Here is a 23316-nt window from a genome sequence, read left to right as displayed (position 1 = left end):
TTAATATGCGATAAAAAATAATTTATTTTAAAATTGTGAATTAGTTAACAAATATAAATTTCGATTATATGATTTTGTTCATGTTCATGATTCGATTCCGTAAATGTATATATAAATACATAATAAAGTTATATTAAATTATATATAAAAAAAATCATATAAAATCATATTAAATATTAGCAAAATTTAAAATACCATGTTTATAATATGCAACTTTAAAAAAAAAAATAAATCGTTCATTAAATGCTTAATATTTTTAATAATTTGCATATATTCACTTAATTATTAATATTTCAGTTTTAATTAACTTTTAGTAGATGAATCTTTTATATATATATACATATTTTTCTTGTTTATGTATATATTATTTTTTTCGTTTTTCCTTTGTTTTTTAATATAATTATAGTTAATGATTTCTATAGAAAATGTGCCTTGCAATAGCAATGTATATATTGACAGCTACATTCGGAATACTTGTGAAAATAATTATAGTAATGAGTATATTTTTCTTAAATGTTCTTGGAAATACTATTTATCTTGTATATGCACTCTTTCAAATATTGGTACGTACTCAAACTGGAACTGAATAGCTCAATTATTCGCTGACAATTGATTGTAATGGAGACATGATTTTTTCTTTTAAATCCAATTTGGAAAAAAATTGTTATTTTCTAAGTTCATTTATATATATGAATAAAGTTTATATGTTTGCTTAATTTTTTTGAATTACTATTACTATAATATAATTAAAACGTATGCATGGATGTGTGTGCGTGTGTGTAAAATTAATTAAAGATATTAGTTTTTTCTTTAAGCTAAATTTAAATTCTGATTTATAAAATAAATTTATGATATAAATATAATGATAAATAAATTAAAAGACAAAACAAAGCTAAGAATAATATAATTTAGAAATGAGAGCTAAATGATGATTCTAAAAAATATATGAATGTTTTGTATATAGTTCAAATTTCTCTAGAGAATTCAATATATATTACGCACATTGATCTTTTATCTGGTTTTTGGAGAATATTTTAAGAATAAACTTTTTATACTTACAATTACTTAAAATTAAAAATTTCATAATTTAAATAAACAGAAATTTAAGAACAGTTAAATAAAGATAATTTATTAGAAATATATACAGTTTCTATTCTAATTTTAAAAACAACCAAATATAAACATTTGTATAATTTTTATATCTATTATATCTATTTTTATATCTATTATAAAATATATAAATATTAAGAATAAAAATATAATAAAAAATATTATCAAATATATATTTGATTTTTATAAAAAATAAAAAATAATTTGATTTGTTAAACACAAGCTACTAATTTATTAAAAAATGATTATAAATGATTTGAATTAATAAAACATTTTTTTTCGAACATAATTTTAAATAAAACACTATAAAAAGTCATTTACAATAATAAGAATGCAAGAACATTTAAAAAATTTTTTTATTTAATAAACAATGTATTTTTAATTAATATATATTAAAACTTATTATTTTCCAAAAGATAACGGAATAATAATAATCATGATAAACTTATTTTTAGATTATAAATAAATATAATTTATTATAATATAATTATAAATAAATATAATAATTATATTTGGATTAGCGAAATATATTAAAATCACTTATGTAATAATATCGTATAACAATAATTAACAATAATCTAAAAAAAAATTCTATCATCATTTTTAATAAAAATAAAAAAAAAACAAAGTCAACATTATAACTGAAAATAAAAATATGAAAGATAAACAATAAAGTAACATTAAAAAATAATCGTATATTATTATTATATATTACTATTATATATTTGAGTGCAATTTAGTGATATTTAGTAATTACAATTATCATTTTATCACATAAAAATGCATATGAAGATAGATAAATAGATTACATTTTAATACACGGATTTATTGAATTATAACGATAACCTTTTAACGATAATGATTGATTGTTTATTTGCATTTAATAGGAAATTTGCAGAATAAAAAAAAAAATAATATATTCAAATATAATATATCCAAAAAGAATATATTAAATATTACATACAGTAAAATACAAATTTCAGTTAATTGCCAAAACTCTACATTATCTTGTGAAATAGCTAAAAAGACGAGAATTTCATTTATGTTTGATATTTGCAATTAATTAATATTAATTAATATCAAAAAATATTTTTTAATATTATGGTAAGTTATATTATTATTACAATTAAATCTTAAAAACATATACTATAAATATTTTTGAATTAATAAATATTTTATTAAAAATTTAGTATTTTTTTTTTAATGTAAGTAAAGAAAATAAAATAAAATTGAAAAAAAAAACTTATAAATGAACTTGTATGATATTTTTTTTATTTTTTAAATTTTTTAACTAAAATCAATATGAATTATGTTATATTCATATTTTATTATTCATATTATTCATATTTTATTCATATTTTATAAATCTTATCTTGCATATTTGGTTGTTTCATTAAATATTGATGTATATCAATAAAAATCATATCATAAAAAAAATTAGAATAAAAAATAATGATATTAATTAAATTGATCTTTTTTTTGAATAAGATTTTTTTTTAAGTTAAATTTATTTTTATTGAAATAATTAAATGCTTGTTAAAAATTTTACTTGCTAAATTTAAAAATTTATTTTAGTTTCAATTATAATATTTATATAAAATCAATTTACAATTATTTACGCAAAACAATTTTTTGTAAAATAATAAAAATCACGTGTAAAATATCCTGTTCGATTTCTTGAATCAACCCAACTTTTTTAAGACTGTTAATAAGCGAACTTCGGAAAGCTGATGCTGATACATTCAGTTATTCAGTTGTGGCCTATCTGTCGTCGAGAGAGGTTGTACGATTTTACTTCTTAATTTTGTAATAGAATTCGTTAAGTAATCGGTCATAACAAACAAGTTTTTTTTATTTATTATCTATTTTTTATATATTTTAATTTTTTCATCATTGTATCTATTACATTAAAGTGCAACACTTGTTCAATATTATAACAGGTAAGTGATTTTAAAATCTTTAAATGTCATATCATCATGACTTGTCATTTCACTTTCTCTTTTAGTAACTTTGTTTTGCATAACGTATGACTGATCTTAATACAGCCTTTTTTGAAATAAAGCGATTCTTCATTATTGTTTTAAAAAATTATAAATATTGTAATTTTAAAAAAATTTATATATATTAATTGAAAATAATAAATGTAATTTTTATTCAATCTTTGTACATTTTGATTTTATATGTTTTAGGCAATTTAAAAACATGCCCTGTCCATTTTTAACTCATCTTTCTGCAAATTATATTCGAAATTATGGAACTTCTGTAATTATGAATTATCGTCAACTTTGTCCAGTAATGTCTCAATTTTTTAGTACTCAGACAGATATTGCAGATACTCAACAAATTGAAAATACCATAAATGGTCAATGTCCATTTCTTGCTAAAGAACAAAGTGCTATAAAAATTGCTAGTACTATAATTGAAGAAGATATTATCAATATATCATCCATAGAATCAAAGGAAAAAGCAAGTTTTCCATATGAAGAATTTTTTCATGAACAGATCATGAAAAAGAAAAAAGATCACTCTTATAGAGTATTTAAAAAAGTCAATCGATTAGCAGAGAATTTTCCAACTGCAATAGAATATTCTTGGGGAGAAAAACCAATTACTGTTTGGTGTTCTAATGATTATTTAGGAATGTCACGACATCCTACAGTAATACATTCTGTTCGAGAAGCATTAGACAAATTTGGTACAGGAGCAGGAGGAACCAGAAATATATCTGGAAATTCCATGGGACATGAAATATTGGAAAAAAGACTTGCTTCTTTGCATCAAAAAGAAGCTGGTTTGTTATTTACCTCTTGTTTTGTTGCTAATGATTCTACTTTATACACTTTAGCAAAACTTCTACCACACTGTCATATTTTTTCTGATGCTGGAAATCATGCATCTATGATTCAGGGTATAAGAAACAGTGGAGTACCAAAGCATATTTTTAGACACAATGATGTACAACATCTTGAAGAACTTCTTTCCAAAGTTGATAAAAACATACCAAAAATTGTAGCATTTGAAACAGTACATTCTATGACTGGTGATATATGTCCTTTGGAAGACTTATGCGACATTGCACATAAATATAATGCTTTAACATTTGTTGATGAAGTCCATGCTGTTGGATTATATGGTTATTCAGGTGCTGGTATTGGAGAGAGAGATTGGGTACTTCATAAAATGGATATTATATCTGGTACTCTTGGAAAAGCTTTTGGTAATGTTGGTGGTTATATTGTTGGATCTGCTAAATTAATAGATATAATACGAAGTTATGCAGCAGGTTTTATTTTCACAACTTCATTACCACCAACAGTATTATATGGTGCCTTGACAGCTATTGAAATTTTAGCTTCTGATGAAGGAAGATTATTAAGGGCCAATCATCAAAAAAATGTAGCTTATATGAAGTCTATTTTAAGTATTGCAAATCTTCCACTAGAACAATCACCTTCTCACATCATACCAATAAAAGTATATTTTTCTTGTATATTATTTAAATAATTATTATATTATTTATATTAATTTTTATACATTAAATTTAAATATAAATTTTTTTTCAGATTGGTGATCCATTATTATGTAGTCAGTTAGCTGATTTATTAATAAAAGATAAAGGACATTATGTTCAAGCAATTAATTATCCAACTGTTCCTAAAGGAGAAGAAAAATTAAGGTTAGCTCCAACTCCAAAACATACTCAAACTATGATGGATCAATTTGTAAAAGATATATTACATGTTTTTCATCGATTGAATATACCAACAATTAAACATAAATCAAACAACATTCCATGTGTAATTCAGGTTCATTGACAAATATTAAATCTAAAAATTTAAAAAATCTGTATAATATGAATATTTATGCTATTGAATAATTCAATAGTGAAATGTTAAAAATTAATCGAAGTTAATTTAATTATAAAAAGCTTTAAATAAAATATTATGAAATGACATATTAATATTTACTCATCCAATTTTTCAATGATTTAAAATATACGATTATTTTATAAATATAAAATTTTAAATTTGTCATCTTCAAAAAATATCAACATTTAAGTGACATATCATTTCTTGATTACTTAATATTGTTACGTATCGTAAGTAACGAGAAATTTTTATCTATTATAATATTTATACAATAAAATATAATAGCTTCCTATTTGATGTCGAATTTTTTTTTTTTAATTGATTATTAATCGTTATATAACATGATAAGGAACAATTATCTTCTTTCTTATGAACATATCTTCTAAGCATGATATGTTATGCTCAGTAACTGCAATATTTTTTATAGTTTAAAAAATCTTGTTTATAATAATTATTAATTAATTAAGCAATCACATATTCAATAAAATTCAATAAATTAAATGTAATAATTTAATAAAAAACAACAAATATTGTTATTACTCTTGAAACACACAATAATTTAATTCAGAAGTATTATTTTTATATGTGAATCACAATAACTTATATTAATTTATTATTATTATTATTATATATTATTATATTATTAACATAATTTATATGTTTTGTACAAATATTTTCTACTTAATTTAAATATCTAAATTCTAGATAAGATTTTTGACAATAATATTGTAAAATTAATTTTAACATTTAATTTTTAATTTTGTATTTTTTTTTAAATATCTTTTTAAAAATAATAACAATTGTTTGATTTCACCATACAGATCTTATTCTCCATTACTAAGTCTTTATTAAACATACTATCAACAAGAATATTTGAAGATTTCAAATACATAAAGATATTCTTTACATTTAAAGAACATGAAATTTTCTGTAATAAATCTTTACATATATTAATATAATATAAATATATAATATATAATTCTCATTAAATAAAATATATTATTCTCATTTTATAATAATGATAAAATTATAACTGATCAATTTTGTTATTTCAAATGATTTATTTTATGATTAGGAATTGAAAAATGATTTATTCTTTTATATCACCTTATCATAATCTAATCTTATAATCTAAAATTAAAATTTATTTTACAAATAACATACAATTTTATTAGCAGTTAAATCTATGTTATATTTTGTCTATGGTTAACTATCATATCTCACTAGAAAGTTAAATGACTTCGTTTCCGAGCTGATTGAAAATACTGTGATCTTTTTCCGGTTTATCGTTATATTGTACGAACGGCAAAATGAAGGCAAAGGGGGAAGTAAGGAAATATTTCAAATTATATTTAAAAAATATATTTTAAGAATAGTAAATTTACTAATTAAAAAAATATTTTATAATTATTATATTTTATATATTATAATATGATTTATTTAATATTTGTAAATTACATATTAATAATGACTTAACCTAACATAATATTGTTGCTAACACATGTCCTTATGATTTACAGTTTTGTCAATTTTTATACTTAGTAATATAAAATACAATAAAATTTATTTTCATTTTTATAAATAATATGAATTAAGAAAGAAAAATTTTAATAATTTTAATATATTGAATTTTATTACATACATTTATTTTGAATTTAATATAATTGACAAAACTTAAAACAAAAATAAAAAATTGAAAAAACAGAAATAAATGTAGAAGTATTAAAAAAATTACTTTGAATTGAAAACTAATAAAATTTTTTTTATAGTTGAAGGAATTTGAAGTAATCGGTCGTAAATTACCGACTGAAAAAGAAAAATCTACACCATTATATAAAATGAGAATATTTGCACCTGATGCAATTGTTGCAAAATCTAGATTTTGGTATTTCTTGCGGCAACTTAAAAAATTTAAAAAATCTACAGGAGAAATTGTTTCATTGAAACAGGTACTTGTTATATTTTTTATAAAATGTAATTGTTATAAAATTTTAATTTAAGGAAAAAATTCATTAAATATTAAAGTATAAATTTCTATAAAATATTTTATGGAATATATATTATTTTTTAGATACCAGAAAAATCTCCAGTTAAAATCAAGAATTTTGGAATTTGGTTAAGATATGACTCTAGATCTGGAACTCATAATATGTATAGAGAATATAGAGATCTTTCTGTAAGTGGTGCTGTAACACAATGTTATAGAGATATGGGAGCTCGTCATCGTGCTCGTGCTCATTCTATTCAAATTATTAAAGTTGAAGTTGTAAAGGCTGCAAATTGTAGAAGACCACAAGTCAAGCAATTCCATGATTCAAAAATCAGATTCCCATTACCAAAACGTATTCATCATAGGAATCGCATGCCACTTTTCAGTGTTAGAAAACCACGTACCTATTTCCTCTAAATATTTTTCAAATTTAAATGATTTGCATATTGACATCAAATATATTATTCTAAATAAAATAAAGAAACATTTATTGTATGATGCAATTTTTATTTTCCCAAATTTTTTATTAATTTTGTCTTATATTTTAAATAAATTTTCTAGATTTTGATAATTTTAAAATTTTATAAATAATTATATTTAGCTATATAAGCTTATATATAATATATATATATTATATATGTAAGTTATTTTTTAAATTTTTATTTTAATTAATAGTAAATTAAATAATATCAAATTTGTATAAAAATCTAAACGATTACGCATGTAATTTATTGACTCATTTATGAGTCATTTTTTAAATAGAACTTGTGGATTTTAATTTTTTATTTTGTTTTTATTAAAAAAATAATAGTGATAAATGCATATAATAATAAGACATTACAAAAAATTATTATATATATTTTAAATATTGTAAAGAAGGTTAGATAGTTAATATTTGAAAAACATTATACAATTTTATTAAAAATTTTATTTATACTATTAAATCTAAAATATTTTAAACATCGAAACTACAAATAATAAATGGAAAATATTTCATTTAAAAAATAATATTACCAATTTGTGTATTATTTATCAAAACAATTATTTGTAAATAAAAATGGGTCAGTTTCTTGACAGTAATAGACACATGACTACTCGCGTAATGTTTGATGAAAAAAGCGAAAACGGATTAATTGTTGGTGGCAAATACTTACCAGAAGAATTATTAGCAGAAATTTTTTGCTATGTAGATTATAACTCTTTGTTAAATTGTCAATTGGTGTGTAAACTTTGGAAAAATTTAATTCAAACTTATGTTTGGCGTAAAAAAGCTGAAATTATTTTTGGTCGATCACTCCTTTTTGATAAGGAGGTTTCTTGGCATACATATTATCTTATGTGTAAAAAGAAACCTTTTGAAAGGAATTTGATAAAAAATCATTCTGGAGAATACGGAACGCAAAAATGGAAAATTCTTGATGAAGGTGGTGATCGTTGGAAAGTAGAAAATCCTCCAATAGGAGTTTCACCTTTACCAAATAATGAAGCTATTTTTAAAGGAAATCAATTCTGTTTTGTTACTTCTTATAGAAGATGCACTAAAGCACAAGTAATTGATCTAGAAATTGAAGGATTGACATCGTATGTTTTAGACAATTTACAACCTTTAATAGTGGTATTACAAAATTTATATTTTCTTATAAAATTTTTAAAAAAAATATTTTTGCTATTATATAATTTATGTTATTATATTATTATATTTACAATATTATGATATATATATACATATAGGTAAGTGAATGGTATAGTTGTCGTTGGGATTGTCCAGCTATCTATGAATGTAAAATCAAATTATTAGGAGAAGATAATAAAATCATTGATTCCTTTGAATTCCATGATAGTATTGAAGAAGAAAAACAGAATGAATGGCATCAGGTATATTATATATATATATATATATATAGATAGATAGAAGATATTTTTAAAAATAACCAAATTTTTAAGAATAATAAAATTATATTATAATTTAATTATATTTTATTTTAGATATTACATGAATTTAAGAACTATGGACCTGGACTTAGAAGAATTTGTTTTTGTCATGGCGGTACTGATAAATTATTTTGGGCAGGACATTATGGTAGCAAAATGGCAGGTGCCTGTGTATGTGTAAAAATTCCCATAGTTCAATTTCGCAACAGTGAAGAAATTAATATGTTATCCAATAAAAATTATAATGCAAAACATATTTCTAAAAAAAAATAAGCTATATTTTTATTGAAAATATGAATAATATTCATACAAGTAAAAAATATTTTGAATATATTATTTAAAGTACAATATATAATATTCATATATTTTAATATTGAGAGTATTTATTAAATTATTATATAAAACTTACAATTTCAAATTCACAAATTCACATTTGTTTGTTTTTCAAATATTTTATATCAATAATATTTTTAATATAATTTTTGACATAGCAAATATTTGATTTTTAAAACTGTATGATCAAAAAAATTAAAATTTATATTAATGTGTGCAATGAATGTAATTTAAATGCTATTTCAATTAAATTTTGTGGTGCAGAATCTTGATAACATACATATAACTCTTTTGGATGAGGAGTTGTAAATAATCGACCAACAACCCAATAAGTTAAATTTTCCCATTCAAATAACACGCCATGTTCTTTAACAGCAATTAAACTCTTATTAATCACAGTTTTATCAGCATCTGAATTTAACATTGCTTTAAATCTTACTGTATTATGTAATAATCTGTGAATAATATGAACACATTTATTAAAATTAATAAGAAAATTGGGATTTTTTCCTAAATGTTCTAATGGTTTTGAAGATAAAAGAATTCCTTCAACCATGTCTAAATGTACATAATGATATAAATAATTTTTATCACCCATTGTCAAAACTTTCGGTACTAAATATTCAGCTTGACTTAATAAATTTTCTCTTATATTAGATATATCCAAATTTAACATTTGACAGTTATTCTACAATAATAAAATAAACTTTGTGAAAATTATATAAAAAAATAAAATATGAAATAACATAATTACAATTTAATATATAGTCTACTAATTACCTTATATACATCAATGTCAGAATCGCTATCATCCGAATATCTTGATTTACTAACGATTTTTTCTCTTGTTGCTCGTCTTCCTAATATAGGCATTGCTTCATCACTTATTTCACTAATTCCACCAGTTCCTTGACTTAATGAATCTTCTGATGTATGCAAAGAATATACTAAAATAAGAAAGTTGTATTTTTAAATTATATTATATTTAACATAAAATAAATAAATAATTTCACTTACCTGATCCTAAAACTACAGGAAATTCTTCTATATTACGTTTTTTTAAAATTGAAGGTATTTCTTGAGGTCTTTTATTACTATTCGTAGCATGAGATGGTTTAATAGATACACTTTGTACATCTGTTGATTTTATCAGACCTAGAAGATTTTCTGTAATACTAGATGATTTTATAGGTACATCTTCATAAGTTATTACTTCTGGTCTTGTGTTAGATGCAATCCATTTGGCTGCTAATGTTGTTACTCCTATTTTTTGTATATGTTTTAATGTCTCTTGAGCTTCTTCTACATAAAATATATCTGGACCAATAATTTCATTACATCTATATTCAATAATAAATAAACAAGTCAATATATATATATATATATATATAAAATAATTAAAATCAAATTCATAAAAAATAATAAAAATTATAAAAACATAATAAAAATATAAAAACTATAAAAATTATAAAAATTATAAAAACTAACTTTGCAGTACATCCACCAGATTCTAAAAGAACTGCTAATAAATCATGTCCATATCCAACAATAAGTAAATACCATTTTCCATTAGGAATAAATGATTGATTATTTTTATTATTTTCTATATTTTTATGATTATATGAAGAAGGATATACTCTTTTCCAAATAACAAGACTCTTTACAGGTTCATTATTTATCAAATTTAAAATACAGTTTTGTCTAAGATAAGATTCTATCTCAATCAAATCATTATGAATTAAATGAGATCCAAGAAGATAATGTTTGTGATAAATACAACTACCTAAAATTGTATATAATCTTTGACAGTCCATAGGATCTTCATTCTAAAAAAAAAAAAATATAATTATATTACATCATTTTTCTTCTATTATTTTTTATTACAAAACATACCCAATCTCTATAATCCATGGCTTCCATTTCACTTAAAGCAGCATCAATTTGAATTTGTGCATCTCTTGATAATTCTATAAAATTTGCAACTGAAAAAGCACTTCTAAATTTGTAACTTTCTATATTTTCAATATTATTATGAATTTCTATACAAGAATTAGTCAATTCTAAATTTTTTGCATAACTTTTAATATCTAATAATCGTTGAATAATTAAAATAAAAAAATGGTCTAAAGAAGATTGATTTTCTTCAGATGTAAAACATTTTGTCAGTGATTGATATCCAAATTCTAAAGTTTTTACTATATCATTTGATAAATTAATAGCTTCTTCAAGACTGCAACTGACAATTTAAAATATATATATATTAATATTTATTTATTATTATAATATTATATAAATATTATTCAATTAACTTACCATTTTTTTGGAAATGCCAATAAAAGTAGCTCATCATTTCGAGGTGTATATATAACATGAATTTCTTCTTCTGCTACCTGTATTGTAGTACTATAAAAGTTGTACTATAAAATGTGATTGCATACATGTTATAAAAATTATGTATTTATAGAAAGTATTATAAAATTTTAATTATACCTAGTAGGTTGTAGACCACCAATTTCTGGTAATAAATGATTGAGAGTTATAAAAGCTCCTCTTGCTGTACATAATATAGAATGCATATTTTTATTTTCTGATCGAGGAAATGTATATAAAACACCTTGTAATTCTGGTCCTACTTCTGATAATTCAGTGGTTTGTAGATATAATACACCAAGTGGATAATTTATTATTGATTGCATTAAATCTTTACTTTCCTCTTTATTCATTAATCTTTGTACTAAAACAGATTGCTAAATAATAAAAACAACAATATATTATTATTAATTTCAAATTTTACTTATAATTATATATATCATAAATATACTTTAGAATTATATGTTATAATTATATACATCATAATTACTTTAGGACAATTTAATCCAGATAATGTTGCTGTAACATCAATACCCGCAATTCTTTGTAATTCTAATGTTACCTGAAAGAATAAAAATTGATTATATAATAAAATATTTTATAATTTTCATAAAATATCAATTGAATTTAATATTTTCTAAATTTTAATTCTTACATTTGTTGAAACTGTTATTTCAGATAATATATTATCTAAATTTTGATATGTAACATTATTTGAATTTATACTTCGTAGCCAATCTCCAATTTTAATATTTTTATTTTTTATTGCTTCTCCATCTGGTATAAATCCAGCAACCATAATACGTGTTTTGTCAGAAAAAACACTTGGAATGATTCCAAAATATGCTTCACATAATGTAGCTCTCCTTCCTAATTTATGTCGTCTATCAGGATCAACCCATAATATAACTTCTCGGGTTTCACCTGCCTAGATATACATTTTTTTTATAAAATATATTATTATTATTATTTTAAAATAATATTAAAATTATTTTAATATATATATTATTATATTTTATATATATAATAATATAATATAATAATATATATATATATTATTATTAATTTTTAAAAATATATTTAAATTATAATTGAAATTATTTACTTGAAAATCTCTAAAAGTAACTTCCTTTGTAGTTCCATCTTTTCCTGAATTTCCAATATTATTTACTGTAACATTAAAATTACTTTTTTTATTTCTTGTACTCAGACGTTTACTTTCTTTTCGTTTTATAAATCGCATGAGTTTTCCAGCTCTTGTACTACGACGTCGCATCAATTCTGGTTGAGAATCAAGTTTTGTTACAGTGAATGAAAATTGTTCATCATTTACATTATCTATTGCAGATTCTATATAAATCAATTCTCCATTAGAATTAATTTCCGATTCCCATTCTGCTGTAGAACTATAATAATTCATAATAATATAATAATTAATAATACAAAGGATTAAAATATTAATTACCTATAGGTACCAATAATAATTACCTATCCGTATCTGAATAATATGATCCAGTACTTGATGCACTATCACTTGCCCACCAGTCATGTTCATTATCATCTTTCACATTTTCTGAAGAAAAAATGTGATCATATTTACATTGCGATCTTATTATTATATTTTTAGAATTTTCTTCATCCATTTCTTTTTAATCCAATTGTAAAGATTTATGCACTAGTTTTTTCTATGATATAATTGTTATTATTATACTTTTTTATATACTTTTCTTTAAAAAAAAAATTATTATAAAATTATCTTATTTTATTATTAAATTTTATAAAAATAAAAATATTTTAGATTATTGATATATTTTAACACGAATTGTTGTTTACTCAAATCATTTCAAAGAAAGGTTAGGTTAAGAAGTGGTTCTCTGAAAATTTTAATGTCGTTATATGAAAGGTGGGGAGGTTTGATATATTTTTCTCATATCTAAAATATTGTATACAATGTGAAAGTAAATTAAATACAAAAAAAAATAATTTTAATTATATATTTATTTTTATTTAATTATTTTTATTATAATAGATAAAAAAATATCCAAATGTCAATTATGTTGATTTATATTATTTATGCATATAATTATTTTTATAAAAATGAGATACCTATAACTAAAAATGGCTCGATACTTCCACGTACCAAGTATTTCAAATTTATTTTAAATACATTGATAAACAAATAATGATACTAGAAATTGTATTACAAGTTTCCACATCTAGTAAAATACAAATCATTAGTCACACTTATTATTCAATTAAAAAATAAATATAAATTAATATAAGAACATTATCGAATTGATTGTTTAAGTCTAGAAGCAACAGCTTTTATTTCATTTGTATCTTTCTTTTTATATGGATCAGGTTGAAAACATTTCCACAATCTTAAAGTTTCATCAGCTCCTGCACTAAGAATTGTAGTACCATCTGGAGACATCGCTAAGTGTAAAACACGACTAGAATGGCCTGTAAGTTCTGCAACTTTCGTCATTGCAGGATATTTCCAAATTATTAATTGATTTTGTGCATATCCATGGCCTGATACAATTTCTTTATATGTTGTAGACCAAAGCAAAGAACACACTTGTGATTTGGTATCTACCATATTTAAACATACACCTATTGTATAAATATTAAATAATAAAAAAAATTTTTTCATAAAATTAATATTTTTATTATTATTTATATAATATATATATATATATATAACATATATGTATATATAATTATTTCGATTATTTTCTTTACCTGTGTTACAATTCCAAAATCGAATTGTTCTGTCAGCAGTACCACCTCCACTAGCAAGAATACTACTTTGCCATGGACACCATGCAAGAGCTTTTACAGCAGCCTGATGTTGATTTAATGAATAAATTGGTTGTGTGTTTGTATGACTTTGTACAGACACTGATGGCCATATTTGAAGCATATTATCATTACCACCACTTGCTAAATACTTTCCATCAGGTGACCATTTTAAACCACATACTTCTTGAACATGTGCATTAATTGTTGATATTAAATGGTCTCTTTGTCTAACATCATGATGCACTATTTGTCCTGCTCTGTATAAAATATATGTATTAACATTTTTATTTTAATATATATATTTTTATTATAAAAATTTTTACCTGCAACCACTTGTTAAAATATGTGAATTCCAAGAAAGAGAACCAACTCTGGCTGCATGTCCATTCATTACACGTATTCTTTTTGTTTGACTACAATCCCATAGTTCTGTATTTCCTATTGTAGTGCCTACAGCTAAATATGGACCTTCTTGAATCCATGCAACAGAGCAAACATAATCATTACCATTTAATTCAAGTAATTGTTCTATAGTTCCTGTTGCAGCATTCCATAAATATACATTAGCACCTAATGCTACAGCTAAAATATTACTTTCTGACCAATCAATCAAATTCAAATCTGAAATAAATTTATAAATTTTTATGAATGTTTAATAACATTAAATATTGAGCACAAAGATTCTTACAATAATCATCAACAATTTCTGGAGCATCCAATATTCTATCTGGATTTTGTGGTATATATCTTGTAGAAGTTTTTATGCTTGCTGGTGTTTTACTTTGACTATACACAACACGCAATGGATTTTGATAACCTTCTGGAGGAGCTGGTGCTTTATTTTGATAAGATAAAACTCTCATTTGATTAATATCACCACCATGCAAATTTTCTCCCATAAGTCGTTGCATTTCCCTTTTGGAAGGACTTGTATTATCTAATTTTTCTTCATCTTTTTCTGCATTTGTTTGTTGTTGAATCTGAAGAAATTAAAAAAAAATTATATTTAATGAATTTCATCATTATATTAAATGACAAAATTTATATTAAAAAATTATACATATACCTTATAATAACCAAGATCAAAATTAGTAGTTGATCTTGATGGAATAAATCTATCACCACCACTAGGTGTTTTAGCTGGTGTAGAAGTACGACCTAATTAGATAGTATTTAAAATCTACATAGAGCTTTTTTATATATATCATTATTAGTCATATGTAGAAATTCTATCACTATATATTAGTTATCCTAAATTATAAAAATAATTCATACTTGGAGATTTTTTAGAAGTTTTAGAAGGTGTCTTTTTCGTTCGATTATCATTCTTTTTTGTTGGTGTTTTTCCTGTAGTACTATTTGTAAATGATCCATTTGAAATTTTTCGCGATGAATTAATGTTGACACTATATAAATACATGTAATATAGAGATACATATTTTATTTTTAATAAAATAATAAAATAATAAAGTAATACCTGGAATTTGATGTTTCTAAACATTTTTTTTGCCAGCGTGGAAGAGGTCCCTTAATAGTTTCATCCATGCGAGTTAAATTATTTATTTCTTTCATATATTTTAAATGAGACATAATGATGTTAATTCAAAATTTAAATATTCACTTAATTTAAAAATATGAAATAATGAATAAATAAAATTTAAAATATAAATTAACTCGCACACTTATAAAACATTACTGCATATTACAAATAATTAAATTATTTTATTTCCAATTTAAACTTTATTATTGTAGAAAGAGCATCAATATATGTATATTAAGAATTACAATGACACACTAAAAAACACTAAATTCTTTAGGCACACAATTCTTAAAGCGAATAAAATACTGAACATTTAAAAAGTTCGTTAAAATTTAAAAGTCTTTGTATAATAATTTTCCAATAGAGGTCGCAGTAGAAATAAAGGAGCATTTTCAAAAATAATATTAATGAAATATTAAAAATTTTTATAAACAGAAATTTAAAATTTTATTATAAACAGAAAATAATTTTTTAAATAAATTTACAATTATTATTATTTTTATTTTATATGTAATATATATATTTAATTGATTGATTAATTAATAAAATATATATTTAATTAATTAATTAATTCTATTTTAATATTATCTTTTATCATTTTAAAAATTAAAAATTAAATATATTTCTAATGTGTCTATATTTTTATAAATGTCTTTAAATTAAATCTATTTTTGCCAAATTTTTCATATAAATTTTGTTATTAAAATGATACCAAATTTGATTTAAAATTTAGTTATCAAATTATATTAATAAATTGATACCAAAAATATATAAAAATTTGTATATCAATTTATATCATATCTCTATCAAAAATATATAAAACTTTAGCCGTAAAAATGTATCAAAATATACATATTTTGCTATAATTCGCATTTTAAATATGCACTCTATCTTGTATCTATATTTCTTGTAAACATTATGTCTAGCAATTTATACAATAATACAATATATTCATATAATAATTTATTATGCATATTTATGATATACACAAATTATTTCAATTTAAAATTAAGTTAATCATTATTGTTATATATTTATTAATATATATATTATTGCATATTTTTATCTACTATACATATATTATTGATATTATGTATTTTATTCAATTTTCTTTTTCACAAATCAAAGAAAAGCAGAGAATGTGAATAGCTTATTGTTTAAATAAATATAATTTTTTTTTGAGTACCATAGTTATGTGAAAGAAAATCTTGAAAAATAAGACAAACAAATTAAAAAATTAAGATAAAACAGCTTATAATAATATAGTAAATCTTAAAATCTAATCTATCTATTAAAATCTATGTTATCTATTTTTTATGATATCTTAAAAATAAACAAATAATATATAATTTTATTTATTCTTTATTAAAAATATTGTTATATTAATTATTTAATTAATTTACCGAAAGAATGAGAAATTATATATAAAATCTTGTAAGTATTTTGTCATGTTATAACTAAATTCTTTGTTAGAATAATATATAAACAAATAAATATTTAATTGATTGAAAAAAATCCTTTAAAAGAAATATAAATGTAATTGAATATTTTTGACTAATAAATATAATCACAAAAATATGGATGCATGTAGCTGAAAGCTAAGATCTACAAATAAGATTGAATAGTAGTATCATATGAAGATGAATAAAAGAATAAATTTGTACAAATTTGCTTTTATTCATCTTCATTAATTTGCTTTTGTATGATGCAAGAACTTCAGAGCATTTCTTAGTAATACAATATTTACTTTTTCTGAATAAAAGGAATGAAATACTATTCATTTCATTCCAATTAAAATATATATAACTTCACAATTTTGTAATAAATATTATACTTTACCCATTTATTTTTTACAATGTAATATTCAGAGAAATGAATTATATGATATAATTATATATTAAAGAGTTAAATATTACTTATAGTATATACATGAATTCATTATTTCTTATATAATACTGTAAACACAATAGATTTTATAAAGTATCATAAATATAACATTAATTTTTTTTTATGTTACATTTTGTTAAAAAATATTTCATTTCATTAAATATTCATTAAATAAAGCATCTTTTAATTTTTTCTCAAATGAATAACTTTGTTGTTGATGTTCCTTTAAACGATTTTCAATTTTTTTTGAAATGTAATGCACTTCCATAATTTGACTACGACTATTTTCACAAAATGTTGCTAATGATTCAAATTCAACATTGCTTTCTTGATATTTATTTAATTTCCGTTTTTTTACTACTGGTTCATTAATATTATTCTTTTTTCTATTTTCTTTTTCAGTTTCTTGAATATTAATATTTTTTGATACAATCTTATATTGAATTAATAGATTGGATTTCAACCACCATGGTAATGTTTGAAAGTATTTCATATAATTCTTATTATAGATTACTTTTAAATCTTTATCAAGAAGATGTATTTTTTGCTTAATAATGTACAATAAAATATTGATAAAATTTGATATAGTGGAAATTCCTGTTGTAATAAAAATATTACTTAAAATATTACAAGATATTTCATTACTGTCAGAAATAAATAATGCTTCTTGACAGTAATTTGTTATATTTTGATGAAATATGATATTATTATTTATAGGCCATGAATACCTAAAATAAATAAATATATATATATATATTTAATTAAATCCATAAACTAATATTAAATATAATATAAAAATTAATTATATTTCTTACTTCCATTGAGGTAGCTTAAAACTAGACATCACTTTTTCTAATTTTGCTTTATAATCTTCATTTTTCCAAACATCATCAAAATATTCATAACTACATGGCATTATATATTGATTTTTAACAAATTTTTTTAATTCTGGAGCAAATTTTGTATACATAAAAGTTTCTGGATTTAATATTATATCTATTATATGAGAAACTGCTTCATTATGTAAATTAATTATAAAATTAGGTTCCTCTAAAGCATGTAATAACTTTTCATTAAAAAATGAGTTATCATATATCCTGTAGAAAATATAAAAATATAAAAATTATATAAATAAGATTTTAAAAATAATAAAATAAATAGAAAAAAAATTATTAAATAATATTTCTTTAATTATAATACCTTAACCATAAATCTTCTGTTAAATAAGTATCATAAATATTTTGTAAATAATTCATTTCTAGCGGATTTTGAGAAGATTTATTTATGGATAACCAAAGTATTGCACTCTGTGTTAAATTTAAAATTGTTTTCTCAGTTAAATCTTTTTCATGGATAATTGTGTATACTGATAAATATCCAGATTTCAACAATTTTTCCAAACTAGAAATAATTTCTCCATCTTGGGTTTGAAAGATTGAATGACCAAAAATAATAAATACAAGTGGTATAGGCATAAGTTTGTCTCTTGCTAATACAGCATTCATTAAACGTTTTACAACAAATTTAATTTCTTCAGAACCATCTGCTATGAATAAAAGAGCATCTGATCCTATTAAATTATGATCACTAATAAGACCTTCAAAATGTCTAATACATATATGCAATGTTTCAACTTGATTTGGTTGATATAATATTATAATAGGTTCTGTAGTATAATCTTCAGGACAAAGATATTGATTCATTATCTTTTTATAATGCCATAAAACTGCTTTATTGTGTAAATTTGGCCATGAAATAACTAATTTCCAATAATAGTTAGATTGTATATTAATATCTAAAGTTTTTAAGTATTCTTTAATACCAATGTAAATAATAACTTTAATTGGTGCTAAAGATTCAGAATAATATTTGATATCTTTTTGCTCATCTTGTTTTTTACACATGTTTTTAATAACTATATCTTGTTCCTTAGAGTATAATAATTTTGCACATTGTTCACTAGAATATTTTTGCAACCATACTGGTGTATTTTCTAGTGCTCTTCTTTGTTGTTTTTTTTTTAATGTATTACACTTCCACTTTTTTAAATATTTTATAATTACTCTATTTTTTATTTTCATTGACATTTCATATAATTTTTGAACATTGATTTCTTCCTTTAATAAATTATTGCAAATTTCATAAGTTACTTCATTTAAAACTTTATTATTAATATCTTCACCAAGTGTATTGTAAATATATATTTTATCCATTTCTTCTTTCACTATAGTAGAACAATATGTTTTTATTATTTCTGTTTCTAAAATATTTAAAATATCTTTTGCAGTATCATTAATTTCTTGTGTTTTTTTGATAGATTCTTGTTCTACTTTTAATTTTTCTATTTTTTCATCTTGTACAATTTGTTTTCTTATTTCTGTTTTATTCATAAATTCTGGTGCTTCTTTTGATATATTTTTAGTCATACTTACAGAATTTATAATATTCAGTGATTTTGAAACAGTGGAAGGTGTAAGATTTTTCGTAAATATATTTCCTTGTGGCATTGTTGAAAATATGTTTTTATTTATTACAAAAGGAGATTTATCATGATTTGATGATGATTCAAATTGTTTAGCAAATACATTAGAAGTATTTGAAATTGTTGATGTTACATTAAATATATTAGGTGAAACAGAAGATTCATTTAAATGCTGTTTGGATATGAAACTAAATGTGTTTGAATTTTTCTGATTTTCTGGTTTTGATTTTACTAATATGTTCAAATTCGTGTGTGTTTGAGATTTATTGATTTCTGTATGAGATTTAGAGAGACAAGATTCATCAGAATTAGAATTTATGGATGTTGAAAGATTTGTATCTGCTTCAATGTTTGAAATACATTTTAATGTTGTATGTTCAATATTAACTATATCTTCATTATTGTTTTGACTTTTTTCTAGTATTTCTTTTAATGATTCATTTTGTACTGTATCTTCATCTCTAAACTCATATGGATCATTTGATGTAAAAATAATATTTTTATTTTGATCTTCTGCATTAATAGAATTAGGCATTAAATAACCATGTAAATCAAAACTATTGTGAGGTTTATGATATTTATAAGTTTTTTCTGGCATTTTTCCTCCTGCTATACATTCTCCAATAGATAAATGTTGCATAATTCTTTTAGAATCTATTAAATTGCGTGCTCTCTTTTGTTTTATATTTAATACAGGCATAGTAAAATTATGTCGATTCAATAATACATGTAAATCATCTTTTGAAACACTTAAACCAACTTGTTCACAAAAATATATAGCTTCATTTTCATCCTCAAAACCTAAAATATCAATCAATTCATATAATGGATATGCTGTTGATGCAGTTCTACAATAAGCTTTGACTAATACTGATAATGCTTTTAATCTTACTTGATTAAAATATCTGAGTAAGATACATGCATTTAAGTATGTAGTTTTTTGAACAAGTTTAAAAAACTTATAATAATTATTTGATTCAAGAGCAGAATATATTTCTAATGCAAATTGAACTTCTGATGATTTTTGTATATTATTTGGTAATCTTTGTAAATCCCACATAAAATTACCATTGTTTAAATTTAATAAAATAATATATGCCCAAAATTCAGGTTCATTTTTACAATTAATTCCCTTTACTCTCAAATCATGATACATATACTTTAATGATTGTAAACATTTTGTTAAATTATCTGAATTGATTCTTTTATCAAAAACGGATGTTTCTTCAGCACATAATCTTTCAGAACATACTATATGGAATCTAGCACATTGTTCAACTAATTCCACGCTATCAATACAACATAATTCTTGTTGAGTTATATCTTTTCGAATTCCTCTTGTTCTATCCCATAAAAAATAATACCAGTCTCCTAAATTTATTCCTTGTTTATCACAAAGATTTACTATTTCATGTAATAAATAACTCATAGTCATTTTTAAAGATTTTACTGGTCTTAATTCATGAGCCATTGGTTCTTCTTGGTCTGCAGAAGATCTGGAATATTGTTTGACTGCTCTCATATGATTTATTCCATATTCATTGGTTTCAAGTTGTTCATATAATGCCACTTGTCTTTTTGATTCACGCATTAAACGTTCTTTTTCAGGACACATATCAGGACATGTTCCAATCATTACTTTAGCTGCTGCTAATGTATGTGATCTAACTTGTCTCATTCGTATAAGTCGATCTCTTGCTTCTAATACTTTATATTTATCTTCAGAAGTATGTGCAGGTTGTTGAATTATATTTTGTAGTTCTTCAATTGTGGCATTAGGTAGTAAATCAGATATTTGACTATCAGATTTATGTTTTTCAGCTTTTGTTAATCTTGTAACTGACTTCGATATATTTTTTGATTGTAATGGTTTATGTTTTTTACTTAAAGTTCCACTAAAATTATTTCTACTGTGTACATTATATTCTAAATTTGTCATAGCATCTATTTCTGATCTGATTTCATCATCAGATGATTTAAAAAAATTAGATACAATTTGCGATACAATATTTTTTTGTAAATCTTTTTTCTTTGTAGGAGATTTTGGCAAAGAAGATAATTTTGTCCATTCTATATTAAATTTTTGACCCAAATATTCACCACTTTTATTATAAGCTACATTTGCTTCTTCGTTAGTAGCATAAATAACTGTAATTATTTGTTTTTTAGGACGTATAGTTATTTTTAAAAGATTTCCAAATTGAATAAAATATTCTTTTGCTGTTATTTTAGTAAGTAATGATTGAGGTACATTTGTACATGTTATTGAATTTTCTGGATTAATTTTAGTAATTTGTGATCTAGAATTTTTTTTTAATTGCTCAAACATTGCAGTATCTTTAAGTGCTTGAGCAAATACATTAACAGCAGATTTATAAGAATTTCTTGAAATTTTTGGTTTATATTGCTTCTCACATGTATCTGGTTGAAAAACACATATATCTTGATTATTAGATTGTGTTGCTAATATTGGCATAGCAAAAGTAAATGAATTTTTCCCAGATATATCCATTATTTGTTTAGGAGCATTAAATGTATATGGTTCGGAAAATATAAATGTTTTTGAAGGTATGTATTCTGACAAAAATACATTTGTCTGAGTATTTTCTTTACTTTCCATTTTATCTTTTTTTCTTCATTCAATTAATATCGAAAAACATCATCCTGAACCATATTCCAAACAATGTCTTATAATTATATCTATAAAGATTTATTTTATTTTGCTTAAATATGATTATTAAATTATGATTGCGATTTACTACACTACCAATAAATGATCGGCGCAATTGGTAGAAATCCAAAGAATAAAAACATAACAGATGTCATAAAAATGTTTATTCAAAAATTCTTATTCAATATATAACTAATAGATACAAAAACATAATATAATAACATAATAATTTATAAATAATAAATTCAAAAGATATTAACTAAAATATATAAATATAAATAAATTTAAAATTAAAATTAAAAAGAAACTAATAATAATTGATACGAA

General features: G+C 21.8%; 6 protein-coding genes across 7 annotated transcripts; 3 read left to right on the top strand and 3 right to left on the bottom strand.

Moving 5' to 3' along the window:
* The first annotated feature begins 2757 nt into the window (after nucleotides 1–2757).
* LOC413228 (5-aminolevulinate synthase, erythroid-specific, mitochondrial) lies at nucleotides 2758–5236 on the top strand. Its single transcript, XM_624472.6, has 3 exons — nucleotides 2758–3050; nucleotides 3300–4584; nucleotides 4674–5236. Exons 2-3 carry the CDS (start codon nucleotides 3313–3315, stop codon nucleotides 4923–4925), a joined length of 1524 nt encoding a protein of 507 aa, XP_624475.1. The 5' UTR covers nucleotides 2758–3050; nucleotides 3300–3312; the 3' UTR covers nucleotides 4926–5236.
* Nucleotides 5237–6161: 925 nt separating this feature from the next.
* On the top strand, nucleotides 6162–7462 carry LOC409832 (60S ribosomal protein L18a). The gene is made up of 3 exons (XM_393322.7): nucleotides 6162–6307; nucleotides 6749–6928; nucleotides 7051–7462. Exons 1-3 carry the CDS (start codon nucleotides 6290–6292, stop codon nucleotides 7384–7386), a joined length of 534 nt encoding a protein of 177 aa, XP_393322.1. The 5' UTR covers nucleotides 6162–6289; the 3' UTR covers nucleotides 7387–7462.
* Nucleotides 7463–7976: 514 nt separating this feature from the next.
* Nucleotides 7977–9561, top strand: LOC725028 (F-box only protein 6). The gene is made up of 3 exons (XM_001120930.5): nucleotides 7977–8584; nucleotides 8701–8844; nucleotides 8956–9561. Exons 1-3 carry the CDS (start codon nucleotides 8027–8029, stop codon nucleotides 9172–9174), a joined length of 921 nt encoding a protein of 306 aa, XP_001120930.3. The 5' UTR covers nucleotides 7977–8026; the 3' UTR covers nucleotides 9175–9561.
* LOC100578370 (protein inturned) lies at nucleotides 9080–13505 on the bottom strand. Its single transcript, XM_003251592.4, has 11 exons — nucleotides 13093–13505; nucleotides 12710–13010; nucleotides 12260–12532; nucleotides 12095–12166; nucleotides 11725–11981; nucleotides 11548–11637; nucleotides 11128–11470; nucleotides 10723–11060; nucleotides 10252–10574; nucleotides 10015–10181; nucleotides 9080–9922 (listed from the first exon to the last, which is right to left on the bottom strand). Exons 1-11 carry the CDS (start codon nucleotides 13245–13247, stop codon nucleotides 9437–9439), a joined length of 2805 nt encoding a protein of 934 aa, XP_003251640.1. The 5' UTR covers nucleotides 13248–13505; the 3' UTR covers nucleotides 9080–9436.
* A 229-nt stretch (nucleotides 13506–13734) lies between these two features.
* Nucleotides 13735–16295, bottom strand: LOC552186 (cell division cycle protein 20 homolog). 2 transcript variants are annotated; one of them, XM_624564.5, is made up of 7 exons: nucleotides 15887–16295; nucleotides 15685–15815; nucleotides 15476–15567; nucleotides 15098–15389; nucleotides 14733–15030; nucleotides 14350–14666; nucleotides 13735–14220 (listed from the first exon to the last, which is right to left on the bottom strand). In XM_624564.5, exons 1-7 carry the CDS (start codon nucleotides 15997–15999, stop codon nucleotides 13892–13894), a joined length of 1572 nt encoding a protein of 523 aa, XP_624567.3. In that variant the 5' UTR covers nucleotides 16000–16295; the 3' UTR covers nucleotides 13735–13891. The 2 variants fall into 2 exon arrangements, with proteins under 2 accessions (XP_624567.3, XP_006570781.1); XM_006570718.2 differs by having other exon boundaries at nucleotides 15476–15549; nucleotides 15887–16285.
* Nucleotides 16296–17342: 1047 nt separating this feature from the next.
* LOC411996 lies at nucleotides 17343–23129 on the bottom strand. The gene is made up of 3 exons (XM_026442023.1): nucleotides 19037–23129; nucleotides 18652–18933; nucleotides 17343–18564 (listed from the first exon to the last, which is right to left on the bottom strand). Exons 1-3 carry the CDS (start codon nucleotides 22936–22938, stop codon nucleotides 17985–17987), a joined length of 4764 nt encoding a protein of 1587 aa, XP_026297808.1. The 5' UTR covers nucleotides 22939–23129; the 3' UTR covers nucleotides 17343–17984.
* Between the last annotated feature and the right edge of the window lie 187 nt (nucleotides 23130–23316).

Source organism: Apis mellifera, linkage group LG1 (assembly GCF_003254395.2).
Source record: "Apis mellifera strain DH4 linkage group LG1, Amel_HAv3.1, whole genome shotgun sequence".
NCBI classification, from domain to species: domain Eukaryota; kingdom Metazoa; phylum Arthropoda; class Insecta; order Hymenoptera; family Apidae; genus Apis; species Apis mellifera.
Note: the sequence above shows the minus strand (reverse complement) of the source record. Positions and strands in the feature narration are given on the sequence as shown.